The sequence below is a fragment of the Coprinopsis cinerea genome (assembly GCF_000182895.1).
Source record: "Coprinopsis cinerea okayama7#130 chromosome 1 map unlocalized cont3.1, whole genome shotgun sequence".
Lineage (NCBI taxonomy): Eukaryota > Fungi > Basidiomycota > Agaricomycetes > Agaricales > Psathyrellaceae > Coprinopsis > Coprinopsis cinerea.
The window spans coordinates 2,297,144-2,314,396 of NW_003307544.1; the positions used below are offsets into that span (position 1 = coordinate 2,297,144).

Consider the following 17,253-nt stretch of genomic DNA (forward strand, 5'->3'; position numbering starts at 1 on the left):
AGTAATTAGCTATATATACTAATGGACAGCGAAATTGCAAAGCTTTAGAGATATACCAAGCGACATACAGAAAAGACAGGGGCCACAGACTGAGAAAGCACGGTATCGAGAGCAACAAGAACATAGCACTGATATGGTTCGAACAGAAGTCAACCCGTGTTTTAAGGACGACGATAAGGAGGTTCAATCTCGCGGCCAGATCGAGGTGGAGGCCCGTAATCGCGGCGAGGAGGTCCTGGAGGGTTGCCAGAGTATCCATTGGCGGCATAAGCATCATATGGAACAGGAGACCTAGCAGGACCGGGGCTGAGAGAACGACGTCTGTGGACCAGATGAGGCGGGTGTTCGCTAGGAGAGGGCCAGAGCGACAAACCTGTATCGACCAGGGGGAGGTTCTACACTAGCACGAGGATAGTCACCAGGAGGATAACGGGGTGGGCTAGGAGGACGTCCACGGTAATCGGGGTAATCCCTAGAAGATGTATCAGCCAGATTTTCAAGGTATCCGACAGAGTTCTGCGCATACCTAGCAGGAGGGGGGCGATCGTAGTCCCTTCCAGGCGGAGTGCGGGGGCGGCCACCAGGGAGCGGAGCAGGGTACGCAGGAGGATATCTTTCTGCAGGACGTCTGTCATACCTGTCATACGGCGCAGGTGGCGCAGGTCCAGGATAGCCGCGGTAAGGATCAGGTGGAGGGTATCGGCCTCTAGAGTAATCAGGAGGTGCCACGGGAGGGTACCTGTCGCGATCATGCATGGGCGGAGGGGGAATTGGAGGACCACGGCGATAGTCGTCATATTCCCGACCTCTAGGGGGCACAGGTGGATAGTCCCTATATTCCCGGGGGGACGGAGGTCGCCTATAGTCACGGACGGGTGGGGGCGGAGCATAATCGTAGCGGGGATCCCGAGGAGGATACCTTGGAGCGTAGTCATCACGAGGAGGGGGAGGAGCACCACGAGGGTAGTCGCGCGCGATTCTGTCGATCAAGGGCCCATCCGCAGGAGGACGACGAGGAGGAGCGCTATGGTAAACAAGTTTGCCCACGAAAAAATAAGACCAAATGAAATATACTCACGCTGCCGACTGCGTTGGGCATTCCCTGGAGTCAGACATGAATAAGCAAGCAGATTGCAGCAGCAGAATGGATCGTACCTCGCCCAATGGCCAAGTTGACCACATCGGAAGCAAGCCCCGGGTTCACCTGCGTATTTAGCGGTACGTCCACCGCCGTGAGAGAGTTCAACGCGAATCTTTTGGCCCATGAAATAGCCTTCATGATATTTCTCGACACTTTCCTCGGCTGCCTCCCGGTTTTCGAATTCCTGCCAAGGTTGTGAGTATCAACTAATGGTGAGTGCACAAACAATACATACCACGAAGCCATAGCCAACTCTGGGAAGAAAAAGCGGTGAGCTACTTGAAGAGGAGTATGTAGGACAAGTAGCACCCACTTTAGTTCAATGTTGACGATCTTGCCAATTTTGCCAAAACAGTTCTGAAGATCTTCCTGCCTTGTGTGCTCAGGGAGTCCACCGATATAGACCTTGTTCGGCTGCGCAGCAAGAAGTAAACACCGAGTCCAGGTAAGACGTAGAAACGAGAACGAGGAAGAAGCAGAGCGGCGGCACAAGGACGAGTAAAGCCCTCCTTAGTGAAGAGAACCACGCATTGTCAAGAGAGCAAAGACCGAAACGGCTCAATACGAGTGGCCAAGCTCCCCAGGGGACACAGTGGCAGTAAGCAAGATAGACAAGTGGAATCGTAAGCACCTTGACTTGTTTTTCGCCGCGGTAGGTGTCGCCCTTGGTGTTTCCAGAAACGCTCATGTCGCCTACACTGGATCCACGAGGATATTCCGGGTTTTCAGGATCCTGACCAAGGTGGTCGTCGACAGGGATAGACGCTCCTCCGTTTGTCGATTGGCCGTTCCCGACTGGACCTATTGACTGGTCATCTTGAGGACCCCAGCTGTTGTTCTGCAGATTTTGATCTTCCGGAGACGCAGCGACGCCGGCCATTGTTCAGGTTCGAAGCAAAGAGTGTGACAACAAGTTCAACTTCGCGCAACAGCAGCTTCCAAAGTTCACACAGCAAAACTTCAAGCTCCGCGTGATTTTTAATCAAATGTTGAATCTCCGATAGGAGAAGGCCCAAGGGTCCGTGCATTGTCAGTACCAAAAATAATAACTACACAACCTACAAGAAGCAAAAGTCCAGGGTGGGTAAAAGAGCGACTAGTTGAACTGTGCAGCACAAAGTTAAAGGAATATAAGGTATCATATCAGTGTCCGTAAATCGTAAATAGAGTTCAAGGCAAGAAGAGGTTTTTACACCAAGGCCCAAATACCGCTCAATACGCCAACGACAGCCATCGAACTTACGCCAACGAGGGCGGAGACGTCGAGGGAGGCGGCACTACCAGCATCACCATCGTTGTTGTTACCACTTCCTCTAGTAGGTGTGCCGGAAGCAGGGCCACTGTCGGTGGCGGGAGCGGAGGGAGCAAAGGTGGCATCGGGGTTGGCAATGCAAGAGCTAGCGAGTGCCTCGGCGCTCTCGGTGGACGAAGCGGCGGCGTTCACGGTTCCGTTGCCGCTGAAGCTGCAGGCACGAGCGTCCCGGCCTTCACCTTCATAGAACTGGCTCATGACGTACGAGAGTTTGACGACTGTATGGGCTGTAAGCAATCAGGTCAAGGGTCAAATAACACGAGACTCACCAGGGTCGCATCCGGAGAGACGTCCGTAAATGCCGGTGGCGCCACTTCCGCCGATCTCGTCACAGGATCCGCCGCTCTCGCCGAGAAGGGAGCAGCCGATGTTGAGGAGTTCACCATTGATATCGCTGTAGTCAGCAATAGGAGGGGTGAACTGGCAGCTAAGGGCACTCTGCAAGCAATTGCAAGCGCTCTCATTGGGAGTGGCGGGTAGAGTGTTGGAAGCGTCGAAGCCAGCGACGGATGCAGCGCAGGCAGGGTAAGTGGAGGCGGGAACGGAATTTCTGGAAGGGGAGTTGGGACCAGTGACGGCGGAGTAGTGGTCGGCAAGGTTCTGGAATTCCTCGCTAACGGTAACTGTCGACCCGTCATCGGAGACGGTAACCAATCCAAACTGGCCTGCGGCACTTTGGGCAGGGAAGTAGCTGAAGGCGATGCCTCCTGACCACACATCGGACATATCAGAGCTGAAGAGGGCGTCTACCTCGGTCCAGAGACGAGGAGGCCTGTCGATGCATCCGTATTCACTAAAGTAGGCGACCACGTTGTAATCGGCGAACTGGGAAGTAACCGAGGCATAGCCAGAACTCGTGAGCGAGGAGTCTCCGCACCAAGTGCTACAAAAATCCATGAGCTGCTATTTTCCAGGACAGGCAGCTTATTACTTACTATTCGTTGAGGCCGTAAAGATCGATGGCGGTCTCTTCAGAGCCACAGGAGAGGTAGTCGGCCAAAGCTTTGCGGAAACCAGAGGGACCGTTGATGGCAGCATAGCCAACGAGGGCTTCCGAACCGATGGATTTACTGTGAATGAATTAGCCCGGTTCCTCGAGGTAAAACAGAGGCAACGTACAGATAGGCCTTGGTGTCGCGCGCGGCAGCCTTGACGTATGGGGCAACTTCTGTGCTGTCAGTCAAGACGACTTCATTGCCGACGTTATAAGCAATGACATTGTCGTATTTCTCGAAGGCGTCGATGGTTCGAATGTACAGATTGAGGAGATTGGTCGACCATGAAGGAGCGAGTCGGTCGATGGAGCCATTAAGGGGAATGGACAAGTCGATACTAGTGGACAAAGCAATCGGGAATGTTGAGCTGGTTTTGTTAAAGGAAAAAGAGATAAAGTAGACCTACATGGTGTAGATGCCAGCCTCGCTGAACATTTCCATGCACTCATCATGGTTGAGAGAGGAATTGACACTGTAGACGCGAAGAGTGTTGACACCAGCGTCGGTAAGGAGGGGCAGGTCACGGCGACAGGCATCAGGGTCAGCCAGGGGATCTTCAAAGGTGCCTGGTTCGCCAAAGTGGTTGTCGTCGGATTCGTGAACCTCGCCTGGAAGTGGGTGTGAGGACAGGTTATCATTGTAAAGTGAAACTGGGTACCTTGAACTTGGTATCCAATACCCTTGATGTAGAAACGAGTGCCATCCTCCTGGTACAGGTAACGACCTGTGCGGGTGACCTTGGGGATGGCGGCAACCTGGGAAATCAAGGCAGCAACAGCTGCAAAGGCCCGCAGTGAGACGAACATGGCGGGACTGAAGGGAGAAACGAAAAAACGAGTGACGGAAGAGTGGGAATCAAGTTGACACGGGTGCGGGGTCCTTTATATACAACCACCTCCGGAAAGGGTTAGGGTTACCCGCTCACCACCGTTTCGAGGTGGTCCCTGTCCTCTATTTTCCCGTGTCTGTAAGTACAACTACTAGTATGTTTTTTGGACTCGGAAAAAAAAAAAAAATTGGAAAATCATCTCGTAAAGCGACTATTTTCAACAATACTTGAAACAGTCGATCCCCAATCTTTGACTAGACGGCGATCCATGGCCGCCCCGCACTGGACCTCCGGACGGCTCGCACGTATGTATCAAAACTCTGAATTTCGATTCCAAAGGTACATAGTGATGTATGGTATTTGCATCCAGTCGTACAATTAGTCGTAAATTAGTCGTGTGTCCGTCGTTAGCAAGTTAGTAAATTCAACGTGAGGTTCCGAAGAGACTTGGTTCATCCTCTCCAGGTACAGCAGCTGTGAACGGGAGTGAATGAGGGTAAAGGAAGATGAAAATTATCGGAAGGGACTTACGAGATCATATAAGGAATAACCGAGGCAGTCAAAGCTGCAAAGGACACCCAAAGCAGAGTCAAGCCCTTACCCGCGGAGACCTTGATTCCTACAGGAATCACAGTGGGGGCATTTACAATAAGGTCATTTACCGCTTCAGTGCGCTTGATGACGACAGTCCATATGCTGGCACCGATTAAGAGCAAGATACTGCCAGCGACAGCGAACAAGGTCGACACACAAAAGGTATAGTTGTGTTTGGGGATTCCGCTGGTCATGCGAGAGTTAGTGCACAATTGCAACATACCGAATAAGGGAGGGTTCGTACGTGATGAAGGCAAGGCCGGCGCATACTGTTCCAAGGAGAATCATCCAGTACGCAGCTTTGGTGGAGTTTCCGGTATATTTCGCGTCGGTGAAAGAGGAGTCGTCGGGAATGAGGCTTCTGGACAGTATGGAAAGGGCAGGCGAAAGGTCGTTGAGGATAGTGGTCGAAGGTTCATAGCGGTGACCAAGGGTATGATTGCTGCATTGGCCTTCAGTGCCATTCAGGTATCCGCAGTGAGCGTATAGGCCCCAATAGTAATCGAGGTAGAGGCCCAGGCCCTGGTCAAGTGGAGTGGAGGCATTGGTAGCGTAAATTTCGAATGGGTTCTTGGTCGCCAATTCGATGGCGGGCCTGAAACGAGTTGAGTACGCGGTAGTATTGCCCGATACTTGCAGTCTTACTCGTAACCGCTGGTATTCATGTGGACCTAACCGAACCATGGCGTCAGTCGACTCTGGGGGTCGAAAGGGCAAGGTTTGGCGCACCATATAGATACTTCGAGGGACAGTGGAAGTGTTGATTTGGGAAACCTAGGAAAACGGGTGATTGAGCCAATGCCGACGATGGTAGCGTGGGTGAAAGCTGACATGGACAAATATGAGCAAGAGCAAAGACACGAGCCTGAGATGGGCGTCAAGTTGAGCTGACAGGAGCAAAGTCGAGTAGCCAATTGGACTCACGAAAGGACAGAGGCAAAGCCTATACAAAACTCTCCTCGCATGGCATACATTGTGACGGACGAGATAACGGGAGGAAATAGTAGACGGCTATCGTCGGATACAAGTACTCGGCTGGTCAGCGACTCGTTGCAAACTCGTGCTCGCTGAGCGCAGAGCCAGTCTTCGAACCGCGCGAACTGCGAACACGAGGCGCCTTGCCCCATCATTGATGATGGATTAGGTAATCACATCAAATTCTCGGCAAAATGGCCGAGGCTGCGGCACTGTAGTAGCGCCAATATCATTCGTCAGTCCCAAGTAGGCTGTCGACGACCTTGAGCTGACTCCACGACGAGCGGGCACAGAATGGCACGGAGACCGTCATTCCAACCTCTGCTCCATGATCCCCTCGCCGCCCCCACAATCGACACCTCTCCAGAGCGTCTTGGCATGGGAGAAACACACGAGCCAGAACACACCGACGACACCCAGAGTCGCGTCAAGCGGTTATCGTCTGCCGTTGTCGACAAGCTTAGCAGAAGCGTCAACGCCAAGAGCCCATCCCCCTCCCCAACACCTACACAAAGCCATAGACGGGTCTTTAGTCTCACCAGGAAGGGCAAGAACCCACCTGCGGAACATAGTAGTCAGTACAGCAACAGACAATGTCTCCCCCACCAAGCCACTGACCCTCGCAAAGGTCAATCTGCCTCTGCAACAAGCAGTGCAACAGCCGGTCCTTCCTCGAATCTCACTGCCTCGACGCCGGTGGGCATGCCATCAGTTACAGATGATTCGCCTTTCATCACCCCGCCCTCACCCCCGCTTCGTCCCAGTTCGACTCCCTTTCGTGGAGATGGATCTGTGCGTCCCTCCATACCATTCCCTTGACATGCTTATAGATCCGCTCTCTCCAGATGCGAGCCGGAACACAGACTCTCATCCAGGCTCTACAGGCATTACCCTGGATGATGAACGAGGTCGACGAAGACTCGGCTGTGAACGACGTTTCTCAATCAGAGCCTGAGAGCAGTGACGATGATCGACCAGGTTGTACGTCTACATACCCCTACCAAGTATTACTATTCCTGATCGCTCCTTTCCCAGTCAAACGGTTATCCTCTTCAATCCATGCAATATATAGACCCTTGGCTCGCTCACGCCGGATGAGTATCCCCATTCCCAGAAGACGGAAAGATCGCAACACGTCCCAACCGTTGGAAGAGGAGACTTCTTCCGCCCTATCTTCAGAGTCTGAGGACGATGCAGAGGCCGACTTTGAAGAACAACCTCCACAACCTCCCCATTCTCGACCCACTCCCCTACAACACCAATCGCTGCCTCCATTGACAATCACCGATAAATCTGTAGCCCAGTTCCGGCCCCTTTATGATCGAACAGGTAGCCTTGCGACAGTGCGCCTAACTAGAAGAGCTAGACTAGCGGAGAAGCTGAGGGAGATATTCGAATTGGAGGGCATCCAGGAGGTATGGTCCGGTATGTGTGCTTGCTTACGTCTATTGCGTGTATCTATCTAACTTTGTACTCAGAAATGCCATGCTGGCTATTACGATCTGTCCGTGAGTATCCTCACGTACATACTCTGGATCCTCGTGCTCATACAGCGTGTAGTCCTGCAGGGATACATGTACCTGACCAACGATTACCTCTGCTTCTTTGCCCACATGCCCGTGAGAGAGGTTCGTTCTCAGTACGACTTCCGACCAATACCTTTTAACCTCATCATCGTCACAGGACCAAGTTCTAAAGTCAGGCTCCTTGAGTAAGAAAGCTCAGCGAACCAAGCGCTGGATCAAGCACTGGTTCATACTCAAGAATGACGCACTTTCTTGGTATCAATCCTCCTCGGTATGTTGACAACGGATCATTCGAGGTACTTAATTACATATTGATTATCCCACAGGACCCCTATTTCCCACATGGCATTCTTGATCTCCGCTATGCCATTTCGTGTGAAGCCATTGGCGAACGCGAATTTAGAATTCGAACCACCCAGAAGTCTGTCACTTTGTCTGCAGACTCTGTTCCCAGCCGAGACGAATGGGTAAAGTCCGTAAAGAAGGTCATATTCAAAGCACAGAATAGTGGAGATAACGTCAAGGTAAGTTCCCTAGTCAGTCTTTACCGCGACATACTAACTTGCGCCTAGATTGCGATCCCGTATTCGGTTGTCCTCGACGTTGAACTGTCAACAGCAATGGATTTTAGTGAGACAATCGAAGTTAAAGTCGTCGATAAGGATGATCAGTATTCGCTGGATTCGTACTTCTTTGCCTATTTCCATGATATGCCTGCGGCCCTGGAGCAAATACGGGATGCGATCCGCACTCATCGAGCCATTCCTGAACACTCGCAGGAGAAAACAGTTTTGGACACAACTGTGACGCGTTCTCCTCCTCCATCTGCTCTGGAAAGGCCTTCGACGATTGCATCTGACAGCGTCGTCCCAAAATCTACGTCCGGATTCAGATTGTCTTCGATCCTTAAACCATTCTCGGACACCATCTCTCTGACAAGAGCATCCACCGCATCGGAATCGGAATCGCAATGCAGTAACGAAGAGTTCACATATATCTCCCAGCGCGGACCATCGTCCTTCGTTCCAGTGACGACCTCGCCCAAGTCCATTACACCCCAGGAACAACTTGCAAGTCAGCCGGGGCCATCCTCGCAATCGTTGCCAAACCCAGATCACACGTACCCGCCATCCACTTTCAGTTCGTCTATACATCCTGACATGTCTTCCCTAACCAGAGAATCCACCAGCCTGTGGAACGTTGGTGTCCCTTCATGGCTGAAGCCTACTCGCCGGGTTTTCGGGTCCTTTGCATCATCTGAATCGACCCCAACGTCGTATGGTTCAATGGCGGTCAAGGAGGTGTATTCCTCCCCTGCCCCTTCGGCGCAAGGCAGCTCTCTGAGTCGAATGACTGGTGGAGATCTGGCGTACAGCGTCCTCGAAGCACCGGCCGCATCGATCGACCAGGACGTGGTCGATAAGTTCAGAACGGCGTTTGCGTATGATGAGAAAGAAACGCTGCTCGGATGTAAGCATCCCACCCAGGACGGTCGAGTTTCAGCATCTGACCTTGCCCTCTCAGATTTCCCTGGCTATATCTTCCGACTGTTGCCTGTCTTTGGAAGGCTATATGTCTCCACGAACTTTTTCTGCTTCAAGTCGAGCGGGCCACTGGCCGTTCGGACACGAGTTCGTTCACCCTCCGTTGTCTGATGAGTTTTCTGACCTCGCTCACGTAGATGACCTTGCCTATCCGCGACATCGTCGCCACCGAGAAGACCAAAGCGACACGGTTTGGTCATCATGGCTTGATCATTATCGTCAAAGGACACGAAGAGCTATTCTTCGAATTTGGTGCAGCTGACAAGCGTGACGCCTTTGTCCGCCTCTTGGAGAAGCAGATGGACGACGTGAGGGCAAGGCTTGCGGTTGGTGAAACGTTGGAACCCTCTTCCGAGAAGCGAGAAGCCCTCGCGTTGGAAGCATTCGATTCGAAGACTTCGGCAAGCAGTGACTCGGATCCCGCACCTCCACCAGACAACATGTCTGATTCACTTCCGGCTGTGATGTTCACTTCTGCATCTTCGACCTTTTTAACGTTCAAACCACCCAAACCCTTACACTTCACGTTCCTTACTATCGGGTCTCGGGGAGACGTTCAACCTTATATCGCACTTGCCAAAGGTCTCATTGCGGATGGGCACAAGGTTAGGATTGCCACTCATGGTGAATTCCAAGAGTGGATAGAGAGTGTGGGTGTTATCATCTCCTACTCTTTCTTCATTGCGCTCACGGAGTTCTAGTATGGGATTGAATACGGCTGCGTTGGAGGTGATCCTGCCGAGCTGATGCGGATATGCGTGGAGAACGGCATGTTCACCGTCTCCTTCTTGAAGGAGACTCTCCAGAAGGTACCGTGTCTTTCTTTTATTGAATGTCTCCAGTACTGAGGTTCTTCAGTTCCGAGGATGGTTGGATGACCTACTACAGACCTCTTGGGAGGCATGTCAGGGCACGGACATCTTAATCGAAAGTCCAAGTGCCATGGGTGGTTACCACATCGCAGAAGCGCTAGGGATTCCATATTTTAGAGCATTCACCATGACATGGTCTCGGACAAGGGCCTATCCTCATGCGTTTGCAGTGCCCGAACGAAAGGTCGGCTTTCTTTCTCCACTATATAATGCACGACTGACATCGAATGACAGATGGGAGGAAGCTACAACTACATGGTACTAAATCTTGACAAGCAAAGGAGCATTTTGCTGACAGTGTCCTCAGTCGTATGTCATGTTCGATCAAGTGTTCTGGAGGGCCACAGCGGGACAGATCAACCGTTGGCGAAGACACACTTTGGGACTTGGCGCCACCAGCTTGGATAGGATGGAGCCTCACAAGATTCCTTTCTTGTACAACTTCAGTCCCACCGTCGTGCCACCCCCGCTGGATTGGCCAGAATGGATTCGGATCACAGGTATGCTTTGAGTTTGTAAGCCAGGACAGCGACTTACCCAAATGGTCCATAGGATATTGGTTCCTTGATGATGCCGATGTTGGATCCAAGAAATGGACCCCACCAGATAGCCTGGTAGAATTCATCGACAATGCGCACCAGTCTGGGAAGAAAGTAGTCTACATCGGCTTTGGCAGTATCGTGGTTTCCGACCCGAGGAGCATGACAAAGTGTGTCATCGATGCAGTTGTCCAGAGTGGTGTACATGCCATCCTTTCGAAAGGATGGTCGGACAGACTGCACGTTAAACTTGCTGACGCTTCAGAGCCCGAAGAGCCCCTCCCCCCTCAGATCTATCCAATCACCTCAGCTCCTCACGACTGGTTGTTCGCTCGAATTGACGCTGCCTGCCATCATGGCGGAGCTGGTACAACTGGTGCTAGTTTGAGAGGTATGTTCCTCTTGTACTCCAAGGGAATTATCGACTGACGCTGTGCGACAAAGCTGGAGTCCCAACCATCATCCATCCCTTCTTTGGCGACCAATTCTTCTGGGCCGATAGAGTAGAGGCTCTCGGAGTTGGCACCGGTGTGCGAAAGCTCACCGTTAGTGCTCTGAAGGATGCGTTGGTTTCCGCAACGACCGATCAGAAGCAGATCGACCGGGCGAAGCTTGTTGGAGAACAGATTAGAAGGGTGCATTTCTTGCTCGACCCCGGTCCCTTCAGCTCACTGACTCTTGAACATAGGAGAACGGCGTGGCTGTTGCCATAGAGTCTATCTATCGTGATCTGGAATATGCTCGGTCGTTGATTAAACGACAACCAGTGGAGGACGATATTGAAGATGGAACAGAGCAATCCACTATCCGCCATCAAACATCCAGCAGTCCACCTTTCTCCCCGAGTTCTTTCTCCGGTTACAGCTCAAGCGGATCGGCCCATGGTCGCGCTCCAAGTGAAGATTGGAGCGTCATATCCGACCAGGAAGAACGGAGATCGTCAATTGGTTCCCACTTCAGTGACACCCGGGCCAAACGTGATAAACGTAGGAGCTTTACTGCCGCTGTCCTTTCAGTCTTACCGGATTCCTTTGCCACAGCAGGGTCGCCTCCATCGTCACCGTGAACATGTCCATTTTCTTGCTTTGCTTTGTTATCGACAAGAAACATATTGTATTATTCCGACATAGATCTCCTATCCATCGATTCATGTAGTATATCACATCCCTTCGGCAGCGTAATGTTCATCGAATACTTTCTTGCTAAACTCTCCGAATGTTGTACTTCCGTCTAATTGTTGATCAGTGTTCGGTTGCATAAACACGACGAATGTTTCCCTCGAGATGTTTTCTGATCCTTCGCCGCTGACGACCCGAACGCAATGTGGTGTTGCTAGAAGCTTTCCTCCAGTAGCGATCTCCAAGGCTTCTCCGGTCTGGAAGGCGAGGCAATCGGCTGGGATGCTCACTTTGGTCAGGGCCCCTCCTCGCGTTTTGATGTACAGGCCTGCCTGTGGAGAAGGAGAGGGAACAACTGTGGGTTCACCATTTTCCTCTTTCCTGAGGAAAATGGCCTGTCCGGATCACAGTTATTTATGTTGGTGGATGCAGAACTTGTGCTTTGGAGACTTACCGAGCAAAGGCCTGTCAGAAGTGAATGGTCAAGGTGGAATCCACACCAGCTATCGACGGGCTCATCTTCGGACGGCAACTGGCCTTCCTCTGGAGGGAAGTAGTGGAGCAACCTGGCCTTTGTCGTCTGGGACGTGGAGATCAGTTGAGGGAGTGACAGGGTGGAATCAGATAGTCGGGACAAGGCTAGCAAGTCGTCCGTGTCAGCGAGCTGCGATTCACGCCATGATGAATGAGATTTTGCTACCGAATGGCTGACAAGCTTCCGCTAATTCACATCCAACCTTGAACACGAATCTACGGGAGTCGCATAAAGACCTTGTGGATCATCCCTCGCGTCGATGAAAACGTACCTTCCCAGCGTCTTGAACGCCTCTTCGAAGCCTTCGATACTCTTCTCGTCTGAACTGGGCCCTGCGTCCAAAGCAACGTCAGGTGCCGAGCGAGCAAGTTTTCATAAACCATGGTAAACTCACAGATATTGGCACCATAGTATTCAGGGAACTTGGCTTGCTCTTCGTGGGAGACAGTGGGCTGGTCGACAACTGGGTTGGCATAGTACGAGCCCTTCAAGAGGTCTGATACCGAGTTCAGCTTATCGAGGAATAGAAAATTTAGAAACGCCCCATGTACGCACCTGGCTTCCCGTTCATGATTTCCTGCAAGGCGATATCCGCCAGTCAGCGACCGTCCCACCCCCTTTCGAGACTTCTAATACAGTACCTTTCCATGGGACCATCCGAAGCTGTACTTGCTGGGTGCATGAACACATTTTTCGCGAACGGCCGGGTCTGCATTAGCAAACCTGTACGCCAGTTTCAGCAGTCTTTCGCGATATCCTACAAACTCCTGGGGCAGATCGCGGACGATGATGACACCAAGAGCCTCTGGATGTGAACCAAATGCTTGCTCTAGCGATCAGAGTATTAGATCTGCCTAGTACCTTCGTTCTACAAGGACATGGCAGCTGCTCACCAATAGAGGGAGTCAACGACAGGGGCCTTGCCTTCAAGTCATTGTATGAAACGACCACTGCTCCGTCCGGAGTGAAAGAGACGGGAATAGTCTGAGTGGCACGTGCTGCAAGTCAGTAGCCTATACTTTAGCGCTCGTACGGTATTCCACTTGCCTCCTGGTTTCCATTGATTGTCATGATCCCAAGCGATAGTGGTCGAACAGGGATTGCCGTACTCTTGAATGTTGACGTTAAAGGTCAAGAGATGTTGCAAGCAAACTCAAGACACCCTCTCATATATGGCTGGATCCGTGATTCCACATGGTCTCTCTGTCGGTGCGTCAGGTGGATACCTTTGGAGACCCTGTCATATTGACGGCTACACATGTACAAGAAGCAGCAGTCTGGAAACATCAATGGCGAGGCCTACAACACATCAGCTACTATACTACACCGACGTAAACATGTCGCCTTTGTCCAGATCTACAAGATTGAGTTCCTTCACAACATGGCGAAGGGCTTCTCCCGTCTCGTCTATAGAATGCAAAAATCGAAGGAGTTCTTTACAGAGTTGCCAGTCCTTGTCCTCTATTGCATGTCTCAATAGTGCGACCACCTCGGTGCTGTTCTCATCGAGTTGTTCCAAGTTGTGCAGTACCAACAAGTACGAACCGGCCGTCTTGAGCTTCTGGGCCACCAAGCATGCCTGAGTCCTCTCCGTGAGAAGCTGCTCATGTCAATCGCTTTGGGACGTACCTCAAACAGGGTCTTGGGATTTCCAACAATATCAAACAGCCGCCGCCACCGACTCATCTCCGTTTTCCTAGCACACCCTACAACGACTTCCAGCGATACATCAAAGTAGTCCAGGAACTCCACTACCGTCGGGAGGAGGGACTCCGCCAAGGGGCTACTACTCTCGGCTTCGGACCCGCTGGAGCTCGCATCTGCTTCAACGACCGTGTGTAGAAGGATTTCAAGAGCATGAGAGAAGAAGATGAGTTGCTTGTAGTTCTCAGCGAAATCCACTGCCTGTCTGATTTGTTTACCGCCCAGATGATAAAGGAGGATGTGTTGAAGGAAGAGGTGTGACTGTCGAACATCGTTAGAGGGGTCCCATGGGAGGGAGGTTAGAAGCTCACACTTGTCGTATGCCGGAACATCGTAAAAGGAAGGTTCGTCCGCGTCGCGATCTCGTACTCAGCTCCAATAATAATGCCCTTGTCCATCAGAGCAGCTGAGCATATCGTCAGTCCCAAGGCCGGACAGGACAGTGGGTTGAACCTTACACAGAGGGTAGAAATCCAACGGGATGTTAACGCTTTCCTTTACACTCTCCGGAACCACCTCCTCAGATGACCCAGTAGGCTCAATAGCCAATGCATTCAACCATACTCTCATGCCTTTAGCATCGTAGGCCCAAAGGGAGTTCTCCAAAGCCGGAATGCCGCGAAGGTGAATCCAACAGAATTCGATAGAGTCGGCGAACACTTGCATGTCGTACTTGACTTCTTGCTCAGCTGCCTATGGAGAAAGATTGAGAGCAAGACTCTTGGAATAGCTCTGGTCTCTTACCTTCCTCGGCCGCAAAAGGATGAGCTGACCGCCTACTACCATGAGCACGGAGGCTACAGCCAAATCTCCTGCTGGATCTCCCAGTTCTGAAGGAATATCAGAGTCTGTTTAAAATGCCAAGCTGAGAAGAACGTACGTTTCTGTGCACTAGGAATGAGCCAACTGAGCATGCGTACTGCGCCCGGAGTCGCGATGATCCCAGCAAACGAAATGCAACCGCAAAGGTGAAGCTTGATAGAATCGGAAGTGGGGACTATCAAGTAATGATAAAGGGTGTTGTCGAGCGTGTACACCAGGAGCGAGTTATCCACGAGGGAGAGGATTACCACCGGAGACCGCAGAACCTCTCTGTGCAAGATGTTTTCACTAGCCAGCTCCATGTCTCTTGAATACAGCCTGATCTGCTCAAGCATATTTTTGGGTAAGTACTCAAGGTGAAAAGGCAGACGACGAACCTGATATGACCTGCCAACCTCCACTGCAGCAACTAGAACATGATGGAACCACAAAAGACCTCCTCGAACTGTGAATGCCTGTTCTTGAACTTCATCGGCAAAGACTTTCCAACGTCCAGACATTGAACTGTAATGGATCAAACCGCGTCTTCCTGCGACGGCTATCAGTCTGCCATCCGAGCTGAGCGAGGAATATCGGATAGGCCAGTTCATTGCGATATATCTTTGCGGAATCTATTACGAGAAAGAGTTATTAATTGAATGCGGCTGGTGGTCGTCGTGCCTAACCTTCACATGTTGCCAGACATCGGATTCCGGGTTGATAATGCTCATGTCCGGCTGGTCGGCTCCTCGATAGATCAAAGCACGATCGTCCAATTGCAGGAAAGCATATCGAGTGTTGTCCTGAACGCAACCATGAGCATGGCAGTTTTAGATTATGATCCAACTTACGGGGCTAAGCTGGCCAGTAGTCGCACTCTTCGCAAATGGAATCGCAAATAACTGGGCGTCACCTTGACCAATTAGTCCGCTGAAATTTAATAGGGGATGTGGAACTCACTTTGAATAGAATGGTTTGCCAACACGAATAGGTCGAAATTTCCAGGTCCCCAGAACTGGAGCGAAATCAGCATTTGGAACGGCCCGAAACCACAATAGACACACAAGACTCCGAACGCCAAACATGAAGGTATCTTGATATCTGGAAGGCTGTTAGGCCAGCACACGATGTCAGGCTGGATACGCACCTGGACTTGTCGGTATTATGCTCGACATTGAAGCTGGATGCAAGACACCTTCCTCCGACACTGAAAACGCCCCAGCCGTTCGTCCACCCAACGGCGAGAACATATCCATCCGAGCTCCAGTCCAAAGTCTTGACCTCGCCTGTAGGTCGACTATACGGGTTCGGAATGTCGATTTTCTTCGATTGAGGAAGGACCCCTTCTTGTGACGGGAATGGCGTAAATTCCAATTGTCCGCTAGGAACAGTGAGAAGTATGTACTCGCGGTAGCACGGTCGCTCTCACCTCGTTGTCCCGATAGCAAAGAGCGAGAATCTCGGATTAACGGCAAGAGTTGAGGCTCGTCTGGGCTCGTACCACGGGTGTTCGTCGTTTTCAAGGTCTTCGGGGTCCGCTCTCTTTCGCTTTTGCACCCATTTAGGCGTCTCGAAGCTGTGGATGCAACTGCCTTGCCAGCCAAGGAGCGCCTCGCTATCGACAGACCGCCGAGTATCGCTGCCTTCATTCTAGGGAACACTGGTTACAAACGGAGGGGCCAGTAGGTATAGACATGTTATCGCACCTGAGAATTCCTATCGTGGTGACCAACTGACGCGCTCTCGTCGTATAGTTTAACGAGGTACACCCTGCCATCCGAAGTGATCCAAGTTTCTGCACCTATGGGCTTTGAATAGTTCATTTCCGAGATGGAGACTTTACGCATGTATGAGAAACATGAGATATCAATTCTCAAGGTCGCCAACATACCTTCCGTGTCCTGGAGCCATGAGAAGTCTTCTTCATTCAGGACCCAAGTATCGTACTGTCCCTGGCGGGGCCTCGCAGATTCCGGATCCTGGTCTTCATCCTCTTCATGCAGGGGCCATGGCATTCGTTGCACTGTCGAAGGATTCTTCGTCGTAAACAGAAGGTGGTCTCGGCGAGGCGAAACGCTGCATGCATTTGTTATTTCAAGAGTCCGCAGCGCTAACATGGGTTGGCTCACCTCAACAGCTGTCCCTCGACACGGATAACGCCTTCAAAGTGCAAGCCTACCCCCTGCATATCCAAGCCCTCCCCAGGGCCAGGTAGGAAATTGCGCTGTGCATTGGTTGACACCGGCGGTGGGGAGATCCCAACCGACTCTTCAGGCTTGTATTCGACGGAAATCAAGACGAGATATGATTCAGACGTCTGTGGTGGACGTTAGAAAGCGATGGATTGGTACTAGAAACAAATCCGACCTTGATGACAATCCTATCCGAGTCTGGAGACCACCAAGCATCTTGGTTGTGACCATGTTCAATCAGCGAAGTGGGTGTACGGGAGAGGTACGCCAATACAGTGGAGGGCTACTTGACAATGGGTCGGTTATGGCTGAGAATGAAGCCTGTCGGCAGAGGACGCACCCGTACGACCCAAACGCAAACGCCATTCCTTGTGATTGTGCAGAAGAGCGACCTCCGTGGGCTTGGAACTAGAGCGACAACCCTCTCTGGTGGGATGTTTGGTAACGCGGGGATGGACGAAAGCTGCTTTGCAGCTGACGTTGGGAAATACATATGTAGGGATGCTACAACGCGTCTATGAGAGACGAATTAGAGCATAGCATTGGTTGTCAATGTCGACGACGACGAGAAGAGTG

General features: G+C 51.6%; 6 protein-coding genes across 6 annotated transcripts; 1 reads left to right on the plus strand and 5 right to left on the minus strand.

The window, feature by feature from the left end:
* Nucleotides 1-161: 161 nt before the first annotated feature.
* Nucleotides 162-2,021, minus strand: CC1G_01689 (hypothetical protein; the record flags this gene model as incomplete). Its single annotated transcript, XM_001828957.2, has 8 exons — nucleotides 162-321; nucleotides 374-472; nucleotides 527-1,024; nucleotides 1,079-1,102; nucleotides 1,156-1,325; nucleotides 1,377-1,395; nucleotides 1,455-1,555; nucleotides 1,773-2,021. The coding sequence occupies 8 exons, from the start codon at nucleotides 2,019-2,021 to the stop codon at nucleotides 162-164; spliced, it is 1,320 nt and encodes a 439-aa protein (XP_001829009.2).
* A 127-nt stretch (nucleotides 2,022-2,148) lies between these two features.
* Nucleotides 2,149-4,286, minus strand: CC1G_13682 (1,3-beta-glucanosyltransferase). Its single transcript, XM_002912104.1, has 6 exons — nucleotides 4,107-4,286; nucleotides 3,855-4,056; nucleotides 3,573-3,785; nucleotides 3,389-3,523; nucleotides 2,723-3,336; nucleotides 2,149-2,671 (listed from the first exon to the last, which is right to left on the minus strand). The coding sequence occupies exons 1-6, from the start codon at nucleotides 4,252-4,254 to the stop codon at nucleotides 2,331-2,333; spliced, it is 1,653 nt and encodes a 550-aa protein (XP_002912150.1). The 5' UTR covers nucleotides 4,255-4,286; the 3' UTR covers nucleotides 2,149-2,330.
* A 518-nt stretch (nucleotides 4,287-4,804) lies between these two features.
* Nucleotides 4,805-5,845, minus strand: CC1G_13683 (hypothetical protein; the record flags this gene model as incomplete). The annotated part of the gene is made up of 6 exons (XM_002912105.1): nucleotides 4,805-5,057; nucleotides 5,095-5,466; nucleotides 5,517-5,542; nucleotides 5,601-5,645; nucleotides 5,703-5,736; nucleotides 5,796-5,845. The coding sequence occupies 6 exons, from the start codon at nucleotides 5,843-5,845 to the stop codon at nucleotides 4,805-4,807; spliced, it is 780 nt and encodes a 259-aa protein (XP_002912151.1).
* A 232-nt stretch (nucleotides 5,846-6,077) lies between these two features.
* Nucleotides 6,078-11,040, plus strand: CC1G_01691 (UDP-glucose:sterol glycosyltransferase; the record flags this gene model as incomplete). The annotated part of the gene is made up of 18 exons (XM_001828959.2): nucleotides 6,078-6,420; nucleotides 6,475-6,638; nucleotides 6,692-6,827; nucleotides 6,882-7,175; nucleotides 7,218-7,261; nucleotides 7,325-7,354; nucleotides 7,415-7,474; nucleotides 7,530-7,643; nucleotides 7,699-7,896; nucleotides 7,945-8,842; nucleotides 8,897-9,003; nucleotides 9,054-9,566; nucleotides 9,618-9,725; nucleotides 9,775-9,972; nucleotides 10,023-10,046; nucleotides 10,096-10,288; nucleotides 10,341-10,718; nucleotides 10,772-11,040. Exons 2-18 carry the CDS (start codon nucleotides 6,549-6,551, stop codon nucleotides 11,038-11,040), a joined length of 3,654 nt encoding a protein of 1,217 aa, XP_001829011.2. The 5' UTR covers nucleotides 6,078-6,420; nucleotides 6,475-6,548.
* Nucleotides 11,041-11,486: 446 nt separating this feature from the next.
* Nucleotides 11,487-13,088, minus strand: CC1G_01692 (hypothetical protein; the record flags this gene model as incomplete). The annotated part of the gene is made up of 9 exons (XM_001828960.2): nucleotides 13,028-13,088; nucleotides 12,874-12,964; nucleotides 12,622-12,809; nucleotides 12,536-12,557; nucleotides 12,375-12,476; nucleotides 12,252-12,312; nucleotides 12,146-12,195; nucleotides 11,900-12,084; nucleotides 11,487-11,840 (listed from the first exon to the last, which is right to left on the minus strand). The coding sequence occupies exons 1-9, from the start codon at nucleotides 13,049-13,051 to the stop codon at nucleotides 11,487-11,489; spliced, it is 1,077 nt and encodes a 358-aa protein (XP_001829012.2). The 5' UTR covers nucleotides 13,052-13,088.
* A 213-nt stretch (nucleotides 13,089-13,301) lies between these two features.
* On the minus strand, nucleotides 13,302-17,170 carry CC1G_13684 (hypothetical protein; the record flags this gene model as incomplete). Its single annotated transcript, XM_002912106.1, has 18 exons — nucleotides 13,302-13,580; nucleotides 13,610-13,945; nucleotides 13,996-14,090; nucleotides 14,143-14,377; nucleotides 14,429-14,514; nucleotides 14,565-14,832; nucleotides 14,884-15,117; nucleotides 15,172-15,288; nucleotides 15,337-15,398; nucleotides 15,446-15,500; nucleotides 15,550-15,586; nucleotides 15,633-15,866; nucleotides 15,915-16,135; nucleotides 16,192-16,322; nucleotides 16,377-16,561; nucleotides 16,615-16,802; nucleotides 16,853-16,960; nucleotides 17,018-17,170. 18 exons carry the CDS (start codon nucleotides 17,168-17,170, stop codon nucleotides 13,302-13,304), a joined length of 3,024 nt encoding a protein of 1,007 aa, XP_002912152.1.
* Nucleotides 17,171-17,253: the final 83 nt, after the last annotated feature.

Bases quoted from the DNA above. Each gene is read 5' to 3' on its own strand.
- CC1G_13682 (XM_002912104.1), bottom strand. From the start codon at position 4,254: ATGTTCGTCTCACTGCGGGCCTTTGCAGCTGTTGCTGCCTTGATTTCC. The intron at 4,057-4,106 runs GTACCCAGTTTC...ACCCACTTCCAG, and splicing joins TATTGGATACCAAGTTCAAG to GCGAGGTTCACGAATCCGAC. The intron at 3,524-3,572 runs GTACGTTGCCTC...ATTCATTCACAG, and splicing joins CGCGACACCAAGGCCTATCT to TAAATCCATCGGTTCGGAAG.